Genomic DNA, 17,653 nt, shown 5'->3' with positions numbered 1-17,653 from the left:
TAGTATTTTTATCTTGTTTTTGGTTAAGACATTCTTAAATCGCCATTAAGTAAACATCGCCAGTTTAATTAAGGTCGAGGCATCATCGACTTGATATTATTTTTTATCAATATTAATAAAAAAAATTATCAGAAAAAACGAATGAATATCATATTAATAATGGGACGTTCAATTAAGGTTGAGCATCATCGACTTGATATTATTTTTTTAAACCAATATTAACAATGGTTTCTTCCATGTTAACGTGGATTTTGGTTATGAGACCATGAATAGAGAGGATTTAATCCATGGAGAAGATAAGAGCTAAGAAAGAGGTGAAACACCTTAATGAATGCATACTAGATACATGACAAAGGAAAATGAGAAAAAAAGAAATAAAGGAGAATTACCCAAAAAAAAATGATGACTAGAAAGATGATTAAAGGAACTTCCAGAATAAATTAGAAAGCATAATATGATTTGTAATTATTTGGAAAATGTGAAGAAATACTCTAGGATATTCTAGAAGTTTATAGAATGTTTTAGAGTAAGAATGAAGTAGTTAGATGCATTTGGTTACATATGTTTGTAGGTGGATTATGTAAACTCATAAACCTAAACACTAAAGTTCAATAAAATCATTAAATAAAAATTAATTTTAAAGATCAAAATAATTAGTTGTTATATTGATTAAATTAGATTTTAGAAACTAAAAAAATTATTAGTGATTAAATTAATTTATATTATTGATAAATAGTTTCTAAATTGATATCTAAGGTTTTAACTAACAACTTTAGGATCTAAATAATTGGTAGCTAATTAGATACCAATTTAGAAGTTATTTATCAATAATAAAAACTAATTTAGATACAAATCATTTTTTAGTCTCTAAAACAATATTTAATTTAATCAATATACCAACTAATTATTTTTTGTCTTTAAAATTTGTTTCTATTTAATTAATTTCTTGTCGTGATTGTAATTGCCTCATCTTCGTAGTTTTTAGTCAAGGCTAGGTACATTGACCTTACATTGTTTAGTTTTATCCTTTAAATCTTATTTAGATTTTTTTTTAATCTTTTCTTCACCTTTACGAGGGTCATCCCTCATGCATTCTTCACACTTAGAATTGAATAAAATTAGAAAGTTTTGTGAGGATTTCAGTGATTTGAGAAAACTGAAATTAGGTTCTTATCTTGAGGAACATTTTTCAAGTAGTGAACTATCCTTCCACTTATCCTTAGTATACTTAAGGTGGTTTGTTCTAATATATATGATTCCTTACCTTGTAGACTTTTTTCAATTTAATATTTTTTTATGGAACTAAGGAAGGTTCACAAGATTGTCAAGGAAAGTCCACTCAAGCTTCAAGATGCGACAATATTATCAAAACAAGCTAAGCATCCAACACTACAGTTCTTGGCTTGTTTCTTGTCATAGGATCATTTTTGGAAGGATTTGGGTTACTCTTGGATGGTTATTTGGTGGTATTCTTTTAGAGGCTTAATCATGTTCCGCATAAGTTTTGTAGATAGAAGGTGATAGTTCATAGTTATCTTTCTTGATCTTTTTGGATAACCAACTATAGGATTTTATTACAAAATGATAGGGGAATAGATTGGTATAGGTTTTGGTGAATTTTGGGTGAGGCTTAGGTAGGGAAAAGTTAGAATATTGAGAGAAATAATGTGGTGGTGGTTGCAAGAGGTAAGAGATGAAAGCTTATCACAACATGAATATCATGCAAGAAATGGAATGGAATAAGACAATGGATAATAACAAATAAGAAAAAATTTAATTGAATAAAGGTAAGATTGGGTGATGATTATCTTACATAATGTACACAACTAATATGTTTTACTAAGATCCTTGGGAAACTCTTGAAACTCTTCTTGAACGCTTCAAGAATGCAAGAAAAGAAAAGGTCACTTAGAAAAACTTAACTTAGCAAGCAACACTTTTAAGAAGAAACACAAAAAGACTTTTAAAACACTCAATTTTATTTATATTCAAAGGGTGATTTGTATATGAATTGTGGCCTTCTTTTATAACTCAAGGATTCATATCAAGTCTATCCTAGAAAAAAGTGTAGGACAAAAAAGTGTAGGACTCTAACACACAGACACCTTGGGATTTTGTTATTCCAACCTAAAATAACTTATCATTTTAGTATCCAAACAAAAGAAACCCTAAGGAGAACCTCTCCACACAAAGTCATATTGCATGTATAACATGGAAGCACTTATGCCATTACATTTTATATTTTCTAAAATTCCTAAGAGTCTTCTTGATTTGATGATGTTTTTCCTCTAACTCTTTAAAAGCTTCTTGTATAGTTGGGACCCATCTCTCCCTTTCTTTGACTTAAGTCATGTTCCTTGTAGCTACTCCTTCTTGTCTTGGTGCTTCTTTATCCATGATCTCATCCATTACTATAAAATTATTAAATAGAAACCAATTTTAGACAAAAAAATAATTAGTTACTATATTGCCTAAATTAAATACTATATTATAGGCTTAAAAATTATTGATATGTAAAGTAGTTTTTATTATTAATAAGAAATTATAAATTGGTATCTAATTAACTATTAAAGTTTTAATCGTGCGTGTAAATTTGTTAAAATAATAATAAATACTATATTGGTTTAGCAAAATGAACTTAAAAAAATATTTATTTTGATAAATATTGGACAACCGATATATAAGCCCAACACCATCTATTATATTGCAAGTTCTTAGGAATATTTGGTGGAGAGTATAATGACCTTAACAATATGAATATATCATAATAATATGAATATATGAATATTATTATTCTTAATATTATTATATTTTTATTTAATAATCATAAATATATTTAATAGTAGTAAATATGTATGTAGATGCTTTTAGTGGTATTATAACTTGTGTTTATATTTTAAAAATATCATTAGCATGATAGTTATGTAATATTACTGAAGTAAGAGGACAATAATATGTAACTTTTAATAAAACATTAAAGCTTTTTATTTTAGTTTTCTCTTGAAAGAACTTCTATTCACTTGAAATATATATTTATAGAAAAATTAGTAAAAAATGCTAAAAAATTAATTAGTACATAAATCTTAACAAAACAAATATTTAATATAGTTGGCTAATTTGTAAATTAAAAAATTAAAAGAATTGATAATTAAGAAAAATCGTTGGCGAAGAACAATACATTTACATCGTAAAATGAGCATGGATAAACACAACAAAACTAATAACAAATGACATATAAAGCTTTGAAGTAGCATGAGAGTTATATGCAAAGTAAATAAAATAGCCTAAACAAGGTGAAAAATTTGGTGACTTGTATTAATTTTTAAAGATGTTTGAAAAAGAGGTTAATTTACTAAGACCGATTTTTCACCTCAATTTGAATTTCAATTTGATATTACAAATGAATTTTTCTATGAATCTACATTTGAATCTACACCAAAGTTACAATCTAATGAAGGAGAAGAAAATGTGGGTATTGAGATGCAAACTGAACAATCAAAGCATGTATCACGTAAAAAATCATAGTTTGTTCATGTCATTGGTAAGCGAATCAATAACATTGCAAACTCACATTATATTTGTTTTTTATGTTCGTCCTCTTAAAGAAACAATAATTTTGACAGATAATGAAGGTACAAAAGTTAGAAAACAATTATCATTGAATGATGTCTGGTGTTTATTTGTTGATGAAAGGATTCTTGTGAACTAGAATAACGAGAACTAACTAGTTGATAATAGTGGAGCATTGTTAAATAGGTTTTTAGGTTGTGTTGCAAAAATTGTTAATGCATTTCTATTAGCTATCAAAGTTGGAGGAAGATTCTCAAAGATTACAAAGAAGATATACTTAAGAAAACCATTCAAGTAATTGATTTTTGGATTTTCCTATGTTTTAATTAATATTATATTGCAATTATTGTTAGAATGTATGACCTAAACAAGAGAGGGGTGAATTGTTTTCGCAAGATTTTCACAAAGATTGAAAGTAGAGTGAAAAGATTTGTAAAATCAATCAATTGATTTTTCTGTTCAACTGAATGAATTATTAGATTAACTGTTCTTTATGAAAAATCAACCAATTGTTTTATCGAAACAACTAACTGCTTAATGCATCAGAAAATAAAGAACAAAATTTAAAGCGGTATATCAGAGTAAGGAAAGAGAGATTCACACTGGTTCACTCTTAACCAAGAGTTACATTCAGTCCTCAACTAACCACTGAGAATTCACTATGCAATCAAAACTAGATTACAAAACACACCAAGAATGTTTCTTGAACCCCTCAAGAACACACAACACTCTTGATACCACAATTTCCATAACCACTTTCAGAAATTGTCTTACACAAAATTATAGTATTCAAATAAGGAAATAGAATACACCTGTGCTTTACAAAGCAATAGAACACAAGAATCTAAAACTTAGTTCTTACTTCTCACACAAGCAATGATCCAAAAGCTCTTGGTCTTCTCTTGAAAACATTTTTGATAAAGTTCGTTTTTTTTAATGATCACAAAAAAATCTTTATATAGACTTAATAAAGAGGTTAAAACAGTTAGATCATTAATTAAAAATAGTTAAAATCATTTAAAAGCAGTTTGGAATTCATAACAAAATTTTGTTTCAAAACAATTGATTGATTTTAAAATAAGCTGATTGAATTCCTTTTCTCTTAAAGATTTCACATAAAATAGCCAATTCTTTTATCAAAATAACCGACTGTTTTTGCCTCATAGCAAAGACAAAAGAAAAGAAAGTTTTTTCAAAACCTTTTAAAAAACACCAATTGCAATTCAATCGGTTGTCATGACAAATCAACTGGATGAAAATTTTCTATGGTCACCAGACTTTGAACAACAACTTTTTCAACTGATTGAAAGCTTGAAACAACTGACTAAAATTAATAAAGATTTTAGAAAACAATTCTTTCAAAAGAGATTAAGAATCAAATGAACTGGGATCAATATGTGAATTGCTAACTCAAATTCTACTAAATAACACACACACAACAACAGATTCTTCAAGTCTTCAAAGCAGATTTGGAAGCATCAAAACACTTTATTCAACAATTATCATTAAATTTACTCGTGTAATAATTTTGAAGGCTATGTTTGAAGTTGAATTTGATACTCATGTAAGATATATCTTCAAATCATTTAACACAAAATGGACTGAGTATAGGCAACAACTATGGCAGCAAAGAGATGATGAAACACACAATAGAGATGGAATTATTGCAATGTGTTTGGAAGAAATGAATATAAACCATTGGACTTTTTTTGTTGACTACAATTTAAAATGGACAAAGATAATAAAAACTACTTTATTATTTGATGTGTTGATTTACTTATATTTAGTTATTTCACTACATGCATGCTTAGGAAATTTCCAAAAAAAAAAGATAATAGAAAGAAGAAAATAGTTCCTCATACTGGTGGATCCAAGAGCATTGCCCCGAAGAAAGATGAGATGGTAACTTGATTCTCCAATAATTTTTGTTATATATATATCATATATCATGATCATATACTTTTGTTACATTTTATAGGAACAAGAGCTTGGTCGCAAAGTTAGTAGGGGAGAAGTATGGGTAGCAACACATAAACATGCTAACAGAGAATTTGTGAATAATGGGGAAAGAGAGATTGGGGTAAGCATATTTTGTGTAAAGATGAAAACTCAACAAAATTAGATGTGAGCTTCATTCATAACTTTTTTCATTATTTGTTGGAAAAAATTCAAGCATGAGTAAAATACATCTTCCCTCTCACAAGATATATCAATTGAAGATTCACTAGCTCATGCCTTAGGAAGTTAAGAACATTGTGGTGGTTGTGTTTGAGAGATGGGATTGAGACCCTTCTCATGTGTTTCGATATACTAGGAATTCTCACTCTAGGATATCTTCTACTTCTTCTTATAGAGAATTGAACATACATTTTCTTATGTAGCAATTTTGTGTTGTTTACTTTAGATTATGATGTCAAGATTGGAAATGTTGTGTTCAATATTAGTGAGTCAATATTAAAAATTGTAGCAAATGTAGTATAAATTTTATTGATAGATTGGTTATTTTCTAATGTATATGGTTTTTTCATTATTTTTTCATGATAAATTGTGTTTTAATATTGCATTAAAGTTACAATTGGATGAACAAAATTAAAAAAATATGAAGAATGTGAACAAAAATTTGAGACTGGTGACTTTTTCTTTCAAAATTATCGAGGTCAATTATTTCCTAAGTTGACTATGTTCAATTCTCCATTGACAATGTTTAAAAAAGTTAAATAACTTATTTTATTTTTAAATTTATATTTTTAATTGTGATACATGCTTATATTGCGGGTATCCAATCAAGAAAACACGTCAATAAATTCTCAACATCAAGAAGAACATGTGATCGTTAAAAAATATAATATACATTATAAGAAAAAAAATTTAGCAGTAATTTATATTTATTCTCCTGTTCTTATTTATTTTAATTTTAAAATATAATTAAAAATAAATAAAAATACGGAATATATTCAAAATAAAATATCCTATTTTATATTATTCATTATAAAAAATGGATAGAATAAAGATAAAAAATTGAAATATTTAACATAATAAATAAGAATCTTTAGAAAAAGAAAAATATGTTTGAGAAAAGTAAAAAAAATAAAAATCTATGAGAAGAGGGAAAAAAATTGTTTCATTTATCCTGTGCTAGAGCAGCAGATGACGTGGAAGTGGGTGATAACTTGGGGGACGAAAACCCAAGTGTCTCATGCGCACGGAACCTTCAGGAATCAAGATCAGATCAAAATAATAAAAGGAAAAAGAAAAAGAAAATCTTCAAATCATTATTTTCTTTCTTTCTGAACTAAAGAAGCTGAACAAAAGCGATTACTGGATTAGATTCGAACCACCACCAACAACATCAACACAGATCCATTTTCCTTCACCTTCAGGGAAAACCCTCCTTTCCCGAGAAAGCTGTGCATGGTTGTGTCACGCAGAACGAATTGATCGATCATTGCAATTGCGCGTGAGATGTACAACCCGGCGGCGGCGAGTAGGAGCGTCCTGGCGTCGCGGACGAGTTCGCGGTCGGTGACGGAGACGGTGAACGGTTCGCACAAGTTCGTGATCAAGGGTTACTCTCTTGCCAAGGGAATAGGCGTCGGAAAACACATCGCGAGCGAAACTTTCACCGTCGGAGGCTACCAGTGGGCGATTTACTTCTATCCCGACGGCAAGAATCCTGAAGACAACTCCGCCTATGTCTCCGTCTTCATCGCCCTCGCTTCCGAAGGAACTGACGTTCGCGCGCTCTTCGAACTGACCTTGCTCGACCAGAGCGGCAACGGCAAGCACAAGGTGCACAGCCACTTCGATCGCTCGCTCGAGAGTGGGCCCTACACTCTCAAATATCGAGGCAGCATGTGGTTAGTGTCGCCTTTTTCTTGCTCTGTTTGGTTGTGGATTTGTGCTTTAGGTTAAATTGAACTGCAATGTTTGGTCGGGATCGTGAAATTGAGAGTTATATGATACATTCTTGTGTGTAGTTGTATGGATTGTTACTCTCTTTGGTTGTTTCGTATTCAATTATAGCCTTGCTTGTCTCTGAGTGAGAACTGGGTATAGTTTTTGTGCGTGAGGAAATAAAGCAAAAGAAACACCAGAAATTAGTGCGAGAATTCCCTTCCCTAAGAGTGTGAGTAAGTTGCCAGCCCTGTATCAATTCGATTGATTTGGCTCACACTTGCAATCGTTGATTAGCGTATCAATGGTTAAAAATAGTGATTAATCAAAGATATAGTTGACAAAATCTGAAATTAATTATAATCTCAATGGTTGATTTTCTAATTAATGGTTATCATTGTATCATTCTCCTCACTTTAGAGGATGAAATCCCAATTTGATAGGTCTTGGATAGTTTTAATTATGCCTGCATACTGGTGCAAATGGCTTGGATGTTTTATGAATGATATGACATAGGCGGAGTTGGAAAAGGCAGCGACCTTCTGTACCCGAACTCTCAAACAGCTTGAAGACCTTTATTACTTCCCATGAGCTCTGCGAATGTAGTATCATAATGTCCAATATAGCCAGCAAGGTTTTAAACCCAATGGCTCCATACTATCCCGGACAATACTACCAAAGCCAGCATGTCATTGGGAGATTCCAACATGCTGCCATGAACATTTAGTGCTTTCCAAAGTTGGATGAATCCAGATATATGTTCTTCCTTCATGACTTCTCCTTTAAACAATAAAGGGTAAAATATGTTTTCGTTTGGTCTTTCAAAATTTTGTTTTAGTTCCTGCACAAATTTAACTCTCTAGGTTTTACCTAGAGTGATATGGCTTTAGTCCCTCTTTAGGAACTAAAACATAGAGATTAAAAACTTAATAATGATTTTAATGCTATTAGTATATGGTTAGGATATTCTAACATGCTAATAAGATCCTTGTGGTTTTTGTAATATGCTTAGATGTCAAGCTGATTTATTAGCTATTTTATCCATTTTTGTGATGTGCGTTATGGAGTGATCAATGATGCACTGATTGTGTGTATTAGGGGTTATAAGAGATTTTTTAAACGGGCTCAACTCGAGGCGTCAACTTTCCTGAAGGACGACTGCCTGAAGATAAACTGCACTGTTGGTGTTGTGGTGTCATCCATTGATTGTTCTAAATTAAACACAATACAGGTTCCTGAATCTGATATTGGGTCACATTTCGGAATGCTGTTAGAGAATGAGGAGGGATCAGATGTTACTTTCTCTGTAGGTGGAGAAAGGTTTCATGCTCATAAACTTGTTTTGGCTGCTAGGTCAACTGCATTTGAAACTGAATTTTTCAATGGGATGGAGGAGGATGAACAGGATATAGTTGTTACTGACATGGAACCTAAGGTTTTCAAGGTAGGTCATTTATTACAGTGCCCAATTTTATCTATCCTTTCCCCGTTATTTTTTGTTCCATGCAACATGCATGCTAATTAATTCAGTTTCACTGTGGCATATCATTCGCTTGGTTGTTTAATGTTTCTTGTGTCCTATTGTTGAGCAGGCTTTACTTCATTTTATTTATAGAGACACTCTTATAGATGATGAAGAGCTTTTTGTGTCACGTTCATCGTTCTTGCCTTCAGTATCTGAATCATTTGCAGCAAAGTTGTTAGCTGCCGCGGAAAAGTATGACTTGCCTAGACTTAAGCTGATGTGTGAATCTGTACTTTGTAAAGACATTTCTATAGATTCTGTAGCCTATATTCTGGCTCTTGCTGATCGCTATCGTGCTACAGAATTGAAGTCTGTCTGTCTACAGTTCTCTGCTGAAAACCTAGTTGGTAAGATTTCCTGCTTGACATAACTCTTCCACTCAAGTCTAAACTTGAATTCATAGTCAGCCACTTTTTAGCTTGTAATAGATGCTCTTGTTTTGGTGTCTGCACTATTCTTTACTTCACGAAACCTCTGGATCATACATGTTACATATAAACCAAACCAACTCATTTGTTCTTGTATTGATGAAAGTTTTTCACCACTGGCTAATTGGTTGTATGAAAATAAACTTTAATTCTCAGTATTACAAATGTGTGAAGCAGCACACTTTACTTGAATCTTGATTAAGTCTCTTTCATAAGTAAGAATTGGCTACATTGTCTTCAAATAATGACTATCTATCTTCCTAAAATGTAAATACTTTTATTTTATAGTGTAAAGATGGAAAGAGTACAAAATGACACAGCCTCACCTTTTCCACTTATCCTACATCTTATGCTATTTATGTTACTTGCAAAATTTATGGTCTAATTGGTGGTATTTATATATGATGGCCAACTATGATTGAATATTATATAGATCTCCTGAGGCAAGTTTTATGTTCCTTTTGAAGGATGTTATGGGGTTGTTGATACCCTGTAGCGTTGGTTTGTAGTTTGTTGGGCTTGTCCTCCTTAGTTCCCAAAAAAATTTAGATTGAATTTTTTGTCTTGTTCTTGTGAGAAGTATACTTTTCTTGAGCAGTAAGTTCTTTACATTGTTCAGTGATTGTATTATTCCCATATTTTTTTTAGCTGAATCAATCAACAGACATGATTTGACCATTTGGTAGCAAAAAATCATGTATGTCTTCGACTTCCTACTTCTCAATGCTCTGCCTTGGGATGTTTCTGTTGAAAAGGCTATTTATAGATTTCTTCATTGTTCTTAACTACACGCATTTTATTCTGAATTCAATTGATGGCCACTCAGCAGTATTGTTGTCAATCTAATAAAGATGTATCATTCGTAAAATGGGTCCAAGAAAGTGGTTGACTTAGACACTCCAGTTGTATTTGCTCTGTAGTCTATAGTTACTAGGACTTCTCAAGTTTGTAGTGTATGTATATCAATTTGTGTTCTGTACATTTTGCTAATAAAATATTTCATCCTGTGTACGGTTCTGTTTGTCTTCTAGGATTTTCATTTTCAATAACAGCCTAAACATAATGAAATGATCTTAAGCCAAAACGTCAGATGTATAACTGTATCGCATATTAATTTCTGTCTTGCAGCTGTGATGCAATCTGATGGTTTTGAATATCTTAAGGAAAATTGTCCATTACTGCAATCGGAACTGCTAAAGACTGTGGCAGGATGTGAGGAGGAATTTAGTGGAGAAGGAAAATGTCGAAGTGTCTGGGCCCAGTTTTCTGATGGTGGTGACACGAATGACAGGAGTGTAAGACAACAAACCTGGGAAAATGGAGTTGACAGAAGTCAAAGTTTATGGGTTCACCTTTCTGATGGTGTTAACAACAATGACAGGAGTCCAGGGCAAGAACCTTGACAAGGTAAGCTACCATCGTTTGTCAGTTAGGCTTAAATGCCAGTTTACTGCAGGGATAATACTAACCTATTGTGCGGGCTGGCAAAGGGGTAGAGGAATGCAAAACATTGTAAAGAAAGGATTCTGAGATACTGCCACCATTGTAATGTCTTATAATACTACTTTTTTTCCTTTGATAAATTTGATTACAAGGATGTAGTGGTAGCAATAAGTAATAACATTGACCGTTGTAATGAAGTTTGTTGGGAACATTTTCTTTAAGAACTGGTCTTGCTTTACTTGGTGGTGTTTGTATTTTATGAAGAAATTATTGGTGAGCAATTAGCAGTATTTTCTGGTCTTGTCTTGTTTCTTCCAAGTCCTATTGAATTCAAAAATATTGAGAACCATAAATCATTCATGCAGGGATGTAGAAGACCAGCCTGTGCAGGGATTTGACTGCATGAAGCATTGTTTTTCTTTTCAATTTTTTTAAGGGGGTTGGTTGAGAATAGCGGATTTGTCTTGTAACGTTAGTGATGTATCTTCTAACATCAATGAATGGTAGCAAGTTAACAAAATGAGATGAAGTGAGAAAACAATATCTAGTTTACCTTGTTTCTAGATCTTTTCTGAGTTTGGTGAACTCGGGACAATTCATGCATGATTGCTGTATCTTTTACACAGTTGGAATCTTCATCCTTCTGAATTGTCAAGCGTAGATCAAATTAGACTGGTTAACTATTTTACCAGGAATGGTAGGTATCCGATGATTTTTATCCAGCATTTAAATTGTAATTGTATATATAGCCTTAGTTATTTGTTAACTACATGATTAAGGTCTTATTTGTATATATTTTAAAAATTAATTGTAATTTATGTTAATGAAGTATTAGATAGGATTTTGTAAATAATATTTATATAATGAAAATTTTCAATTTTATAGGAGTTTTATGATGAATTTATTTAATTAAAAGCTATTAAATGGTGGAATAGGAGAATTAATAGGAGGATTAATACAGTTTAGTTTAGCCTCTTGTTTATATATAGGAAATATATAATGTGAAGAAAAAATTGTAGTTGAATAATTTAAATAGATAGTTAAGATTAACTTTTGTCACTTTTTACCCTCTGATGACTAAGGTATATTTTACCTACTTAGTATATCACATGCCAAGTTTAAATTGTGGATGATGTCAATTGATTCGCATTCCAATATTGAGTTGGGACTAGGTATTTCCTGAAAAGAGGATTTGTGATGAACATATAATGTTTCATCTAAAAGGTAACTATTGCATTGATTTATACAGTACATTATGTAGCAATAAGTATTATCTAGAAAAACATCTCATTGTTATGATTTTGGATTTACATTTTGAAAGACTTTTTCTGTCAATTCAGTAATCCATAAGTTGTGTCTGGATCATATAATCCATAAAGAGTGATTAGGTAACATGTTGACGACTTTCGGATTATCTTATCAACTCTGCATAATCCCACTGTACATAATCGAAACATAACACTGTGGATTCATAATTTGCCTTCAAACAATATCTATTTTAGTTGAATGAGAATAAAAATAAATAGTGTACTAATACAAATAAATTAACAAAATAAGAATATTTTTTATAATAAGAATAAAAGAATAATTTAATAATAAACATAATGAATAATTGTGATAACTGCATCAGTCATAAATAAATTCGATAATAGAAATGATAATACAAGCAATGATAATAATAATAATAATAAAATTAAACACTAAAGATGTAGAGTTTAAAAGATTCTTTATTACATTAAAACTTAAACAAAATCTTTCAAATGTAGATGAGATTTTATTGTAAAACCTTGCATTGTAGATTTGCAAAAATAAAATTATTTAGGTGGAGATGTATTATAAACCACCTATTTGGATATTTTTCATTTCATAACCATTTTATAATACTAATATAGAAAATAAAAGGTTTACTTTGAAAAATTGGTTTGGTTTGACTTTCTTTTTGTCATAACTCATCAATCAATTGGATATCTTTATCTTTATATAATAAGAATTGATGAAGCACAAACAATAACCTTTATATACACGTGTTACACTCACTTTTTTGAAAAAAAAAAAAAAAATTATTCAAAAAAGAAAATGGACATGTGCTTCAGCACCTCCACCAATCAACACATCATACCTACACGAACCAAAACGTGTCACCTAGTACTTTTTAAAACACATTTTTCTTTTTCATTCCGTTTTTCTTACGTGATCACTCTCTTTTCTCTTAAACTCCATTCACAATCCTTTATCTCAATCTCCTGTTCTCTCTTCTCTCCTTTTTTTTACTCATTTTCACCATTTCGGCAACTGTAGAGATGTCGTATTGGAAAATATTTTTGCGACTCTGCCCGACTGTTTTTCACTATATATATGGTGTTGTATAGAGCCAATCTTTCATTTTTGTTCGATTTTTGAATTTTGAAATGGAAAACGCGATACCCATTCATTCATTTCTTATCTCTTCTTTTTCAAAGGTCAGGTGATTATTTTATCATTTTCTTTCATTTTTTGGTGCATCCATATCATACATGTTCAAATTGTTTACCAAAATATTTTCTCCATTTTTTTTGTTAATGTGTTTGTTACTTTCTTCGCATTTTTTAGGGTTTTTCGATCAAATTTGCGAACTTTGATCTTCTCTGTCAATCTTCTTCATCGCATTTCTTTTCTAAAGTGTTTTGAAAATTTCTAGTTTTTCTGTTTTGTGAACCTTTGTTTCTTTTCATTGTTTTTTGCTTTTATGTTTTTTTACTATTCTCTTCGTCTCTTTTACCATTAGTTTTTCATTTTTTGTTTGTTTTTGGTTCTGTGTTTGTTACTTTTTTTCGCATTTTTCAGGGTTTTCTATTGCGAACTTTGTTTGATCTGTTGTGCCGATTAAAGTTGTTTTATATTTTTTTTCATTTTAGATTATATTAACCAAAATGTAACATGTTTTTTTCTTTTAAAAAGGATCATGCTTTTGTTGATCGTGCTTTTGCCACAGAGTTTGCCTATGAACTTGGTCCAAATTGGTTCTTGGTGGTCATAGACATGTTGGTAAGTATAATATGGATTTGTGCATTCCTAAGATCAATGGAGGATGATCTGAATTCCGTGAATTTTATGGCCTTTAAAGTGATCATTTTGTATATTTTTATTATATAAGAAACAACTGTTTTAATATTACTTTGTTTAAGGGAAAATTGATTTCTTCATCCATAAACAAATTTTATGATTTGTCCTTTCATTCACAGTTCGTATGTTCATTTCATTATCATATATCTGTCATTCAAGCCATCTGGTAATTTTTTATTACAATTTTTACATTATTTAAATTTAAATTTTTTGGATAATTTCTTAACTTTAATTTTTTACTTTATATTACTTTATTACTTTATTTATACACGTGTTTTTTTGTGTTTAGGATCTTCCTCTTTCTTTTTCCAATTACATTAAAAAAGCAAGTTAAAGTATACTGTTCTTCATGGACATAAGAGGCAAGTGCTAAATTCGGCCACGTCTAAAAGCATCTGTTAAATTTGATTGTAGATGGATAAAATTTTGTAAGATCCATACACTTCGTGAATGTGACAAATTAATCTTCGAGGCTAAAAGTGGGATGACCCCAATTGATATGAGGGTTTCGTTAATGCTGTGAACCGTGAACAATTTGTTTTTTGTTAATTTAATTTCGCAAATATGTTTTTGTGAAGGACAATGTTACTTTTATACATAAGTATTTAATTATTGAACAATGTTCTGCTTAATTTAATATTACAAGTTTTGTTTTGTTTCCTTAGATGTTATGTGTTTGATTTTTTTTTTCAAGTTTATTTAATTTAAGCATATTAGCAATATATAAATTTGAATTCATTTTTAACACTGTTTGAATAATGTAAAGTTGGAATATTGTCTAATTTATTTATAACATAGATATCCAACCTAAGTATACCGCATAGAATGAGAAAAATGCACAATAGATCATTAAAATGATAGTTTATCCTTAATTTATAATGCATTATAAAATAATCATAATGAGAACAGTGTCCATTGAATAATGTTAGTTGTAACCTCATGTGTTCAGAGCAGTCAACTAAGTGGCAAAGCTGCCAATACAATGAAGTTGACTTAACCAGATAAAAAGATGTGCAGTGAGTGAACTTGCCCGAATGGTGTTCTAATTTTTCTTAGAATTGGAAAGTCCAATTTTTATATGTTATGATTGTTTATGTGTATTTTATAATGCAATATTGTATAAAGTTGATAAAGTCATTTTGTATGCAACAATTGTATAATGCAACCTGATGTGTTGCATGAAGTCAATCAAGTGCCAAAGTTTCCAATCCAATAAAATTTTTGGAGGTACAGAAAAACATCTGATTGGTCTTGCTTGAATGGTGTTTAAATTGGGTTGCCAAATGGAAAGTGGAATGTGGAAACTATCACAAAAAAGGCTTGAATTTGAACTGCATTTATCCTTAATTTATAATGCATTGTAAAATAAATCATAATAAGAAAAGTTTACACTGAACATGTTAGTTGCAACCTCATGTGTTCAGAGCATTCAACCAAGTGGCAAAGCTGCCAATACAATGAAGTTGACTTCACAGATAAAAAGCTCTGCAGTGAACTTGGCCAAATGGTGTTCCAATTTGTCTCAGAATTGTAAAGTTCATTTTGAATATTTTATGATCACTCTCTTTACATACTTTATAATGAAATATTGTATAAAGTTGATAAAGATATTCCAACACTTAAAGAACTATGTGCAGATCTCCTTTTGTATATAGCACAATTGTTTCAGGCAAACATATTTATTTGTGATGTCAACAAAGTGACAAACTGTGAAGTTCTGTGAGCTAGAGAAAAAGTTGTTCCTTGGCAAGTCCCTTTTGTCTCGCACAACTCTATAATGCAACTTGATATGTTGCATGAAGCCAAACAAGTGCCAAAGTTGCAATTGCAATGAATTTTTAAGGTACAAAAAAACCTCTAGCTTGGCATTGCCCGAACAATGTTTAAATTGGGTTGCCAAATCGAAAGTGGGATGTTGGAGATAATACATAATATTATGTATAGAGATAGATAAAAGATAAATATGATTTAATATGGTTTATGGTTTATGTGAACAGTGCACATTGAACAATGATTGCTGCAATAGTGTATAAAGTTGAAGAACCCATCCCAAAAGTGTAACAATTATTTGCAGATTTCATTTTCTATATAGCCAAGCTTTTGTAGGAAACATTGATGTATTTCTGAGTTGAAGCAAGTGCCAAATATGCAATACAATGTAGTTTTGTGGGCTATAATAAAAGTTATTCACGGGACTTGCCCCAACGGTGTTAAAATTGGGCTGACACATGCAAAGTTGAATCCTAAAAGGCATAAGAAGAAGTGCATTTTGAAGCTCTGTTGTACAGCTACAATGTGAATTAATAAATATAAATATAATAAATAAATAAATTAATTAAAATGGTGCATCGTTTTTTTGCCATCCCACTATTCAAATGAACTTCTGTTATAGTGTTGTGTCACTAAAACTGTTTGGTCCATTTGCTGGAATACACTATGCCTCAATTGAAATTATATCAAACAATCCATTTCTTAAATTACGTCAATTCAACAAAGAATACATGGAATGTACTTGTCAGAGTGTTACGACTATGGTGTCTGCAAGATTTCACGAAACAGAAAATCACATTTTCACTAGAGATGGTGCTACAGGATGAACAAGTAAGTTTTTCATAAAACTCTGAGTTCTGACATACATATATTTTACATGTGTTGCGTTTAAACATTCTTTGGTTTTGAATTTTTGTAGGGAGTCCGTATACATGCATCCGTGAGGAGGACTCTTATATATAAGTTCTAGAGTCAGATATGTGAAGGTTGTGTGTATTCCATACAATCGTTTAGTGTTGCATCCAACTTAGGGTCTTACATAACAACAACACATCAATATAAGATGAACTTTCAATATGGGATGAAGGTATCTTTAATGGCTAATGAAGTGGTACCACAAAGTACCCCCACAGTACACACCTCTTTCCGTGATTTTTGCTCTTGGCTTTGACACGGACTATTTAGTTGGTTAGTTAAATTATATGTTGTTTTTAGGTACCTTTTCAATACAACATTACTATTATTAACTTTAGTAATATTTTATGTAGATATAATTGGAGTTCTTACTGGAGTTGGAATAGAACACGAGTTGCGAAAAGAAGGAAGAATTTACAAAATGAATGTCATATCCATAGATTGTGATGGGTAATTTTCTAACTTCATTCCACCATTCTTTCCTTTTTTTTTTAAACTGTCGTTGTAATAGAGTTATTTTTAAGAGTAGTTTTAGGATTCAATGCGGGCTCTTCGGGAATTATGTAGATCAATTAAATGACTTCCTCTCAATTGGGGAAGTAGATAATGTAGTTATAGCTATCCAATTTGTCAAAGTCTAGTTGTTCAAGAGGTATCATTTTGGATAAATCAAAGTATCTTATTTCTATTTTTGATAATTAGGTTCAAATTATAATTTTCTTACATGTTAATTTTTTTATCATATAAAGAATATCTATATTCAAAATTGTATTGATTACACAAAAGTGGAATATAATCTACTGACTAAAGAAGCCTTACTGTTGAAAAAGAGGTACTTTACAAATATCATTATTTGTTGTGTTGAAAATATGTTTTGCATGTATTCTAACGTAGTTTTAATGTTGATCTTGCAGGGGATTCAAACGTCGAAGGATTCGCCTCGTCAAACTCTATCTTCCACCTCCGCAATCGTGACAAGTGCAAAAACGCTCCAAGAACTCCACAA

The 17,653-nt window shown here is 30.9% G+C and overlaps 1 protein-coding gene across 1 annotated transcript; it reads left to right on the top strand.

Moving 5' to 3' along the window:
- The first annotated feature begins 6,697 nt into the window (after positions 1 to 6,697).
- Positions 6,698 to 11,585, top strand: LOC137813828 (BTB/POZ and MATH domain-containing protein 4). The gene is made up of 5 exons (XM_068616270.2): positions 6,698 to 7,427; positions 8,563 to 8,908; positions 9,057 to 9,336; positions 10,546 to 10,824; positions 11,226 to 11,585. The coding sequence occupies exons 1-4, from the start codon at positions 7,033 to 7,035 to the stop codon at positions 10,818 to 10,820; spliced, it is 1,296 nt and encodes a 431-aa protein (XP_068472371.1). The 5' UTR covers positions 6,698 to 7,032; the 3' UTR covers positions 10,821 to 10,824; positions 11,226 to 11,585.
- Positions 11,586 to 17,653: the final 6,068 nt, after the last annotated feature.

The sequence above is a fragment of the Phaseolus vulgaris genome, chromosome 1, assembly GCF_051622355.1.
Source record: "Phaseolus vulgaris cultivar YP4 chromosome 1, ASM5162235v1, whole genome shotgun sequence".
NCBI classification, from domain to species: domain Eukaryota; kingdom Viridiplantae; phylum Streptophyta; class Magnoliopsida; order Fabales; family Fabaceae; genus Phaseolus; species Phaseolus vulgaris.
The sequence above is the reverse complement of the archived record's forward strand: the minus strand, read 5'-3'. Positions and strand labels throughout refer to the sequence as shown.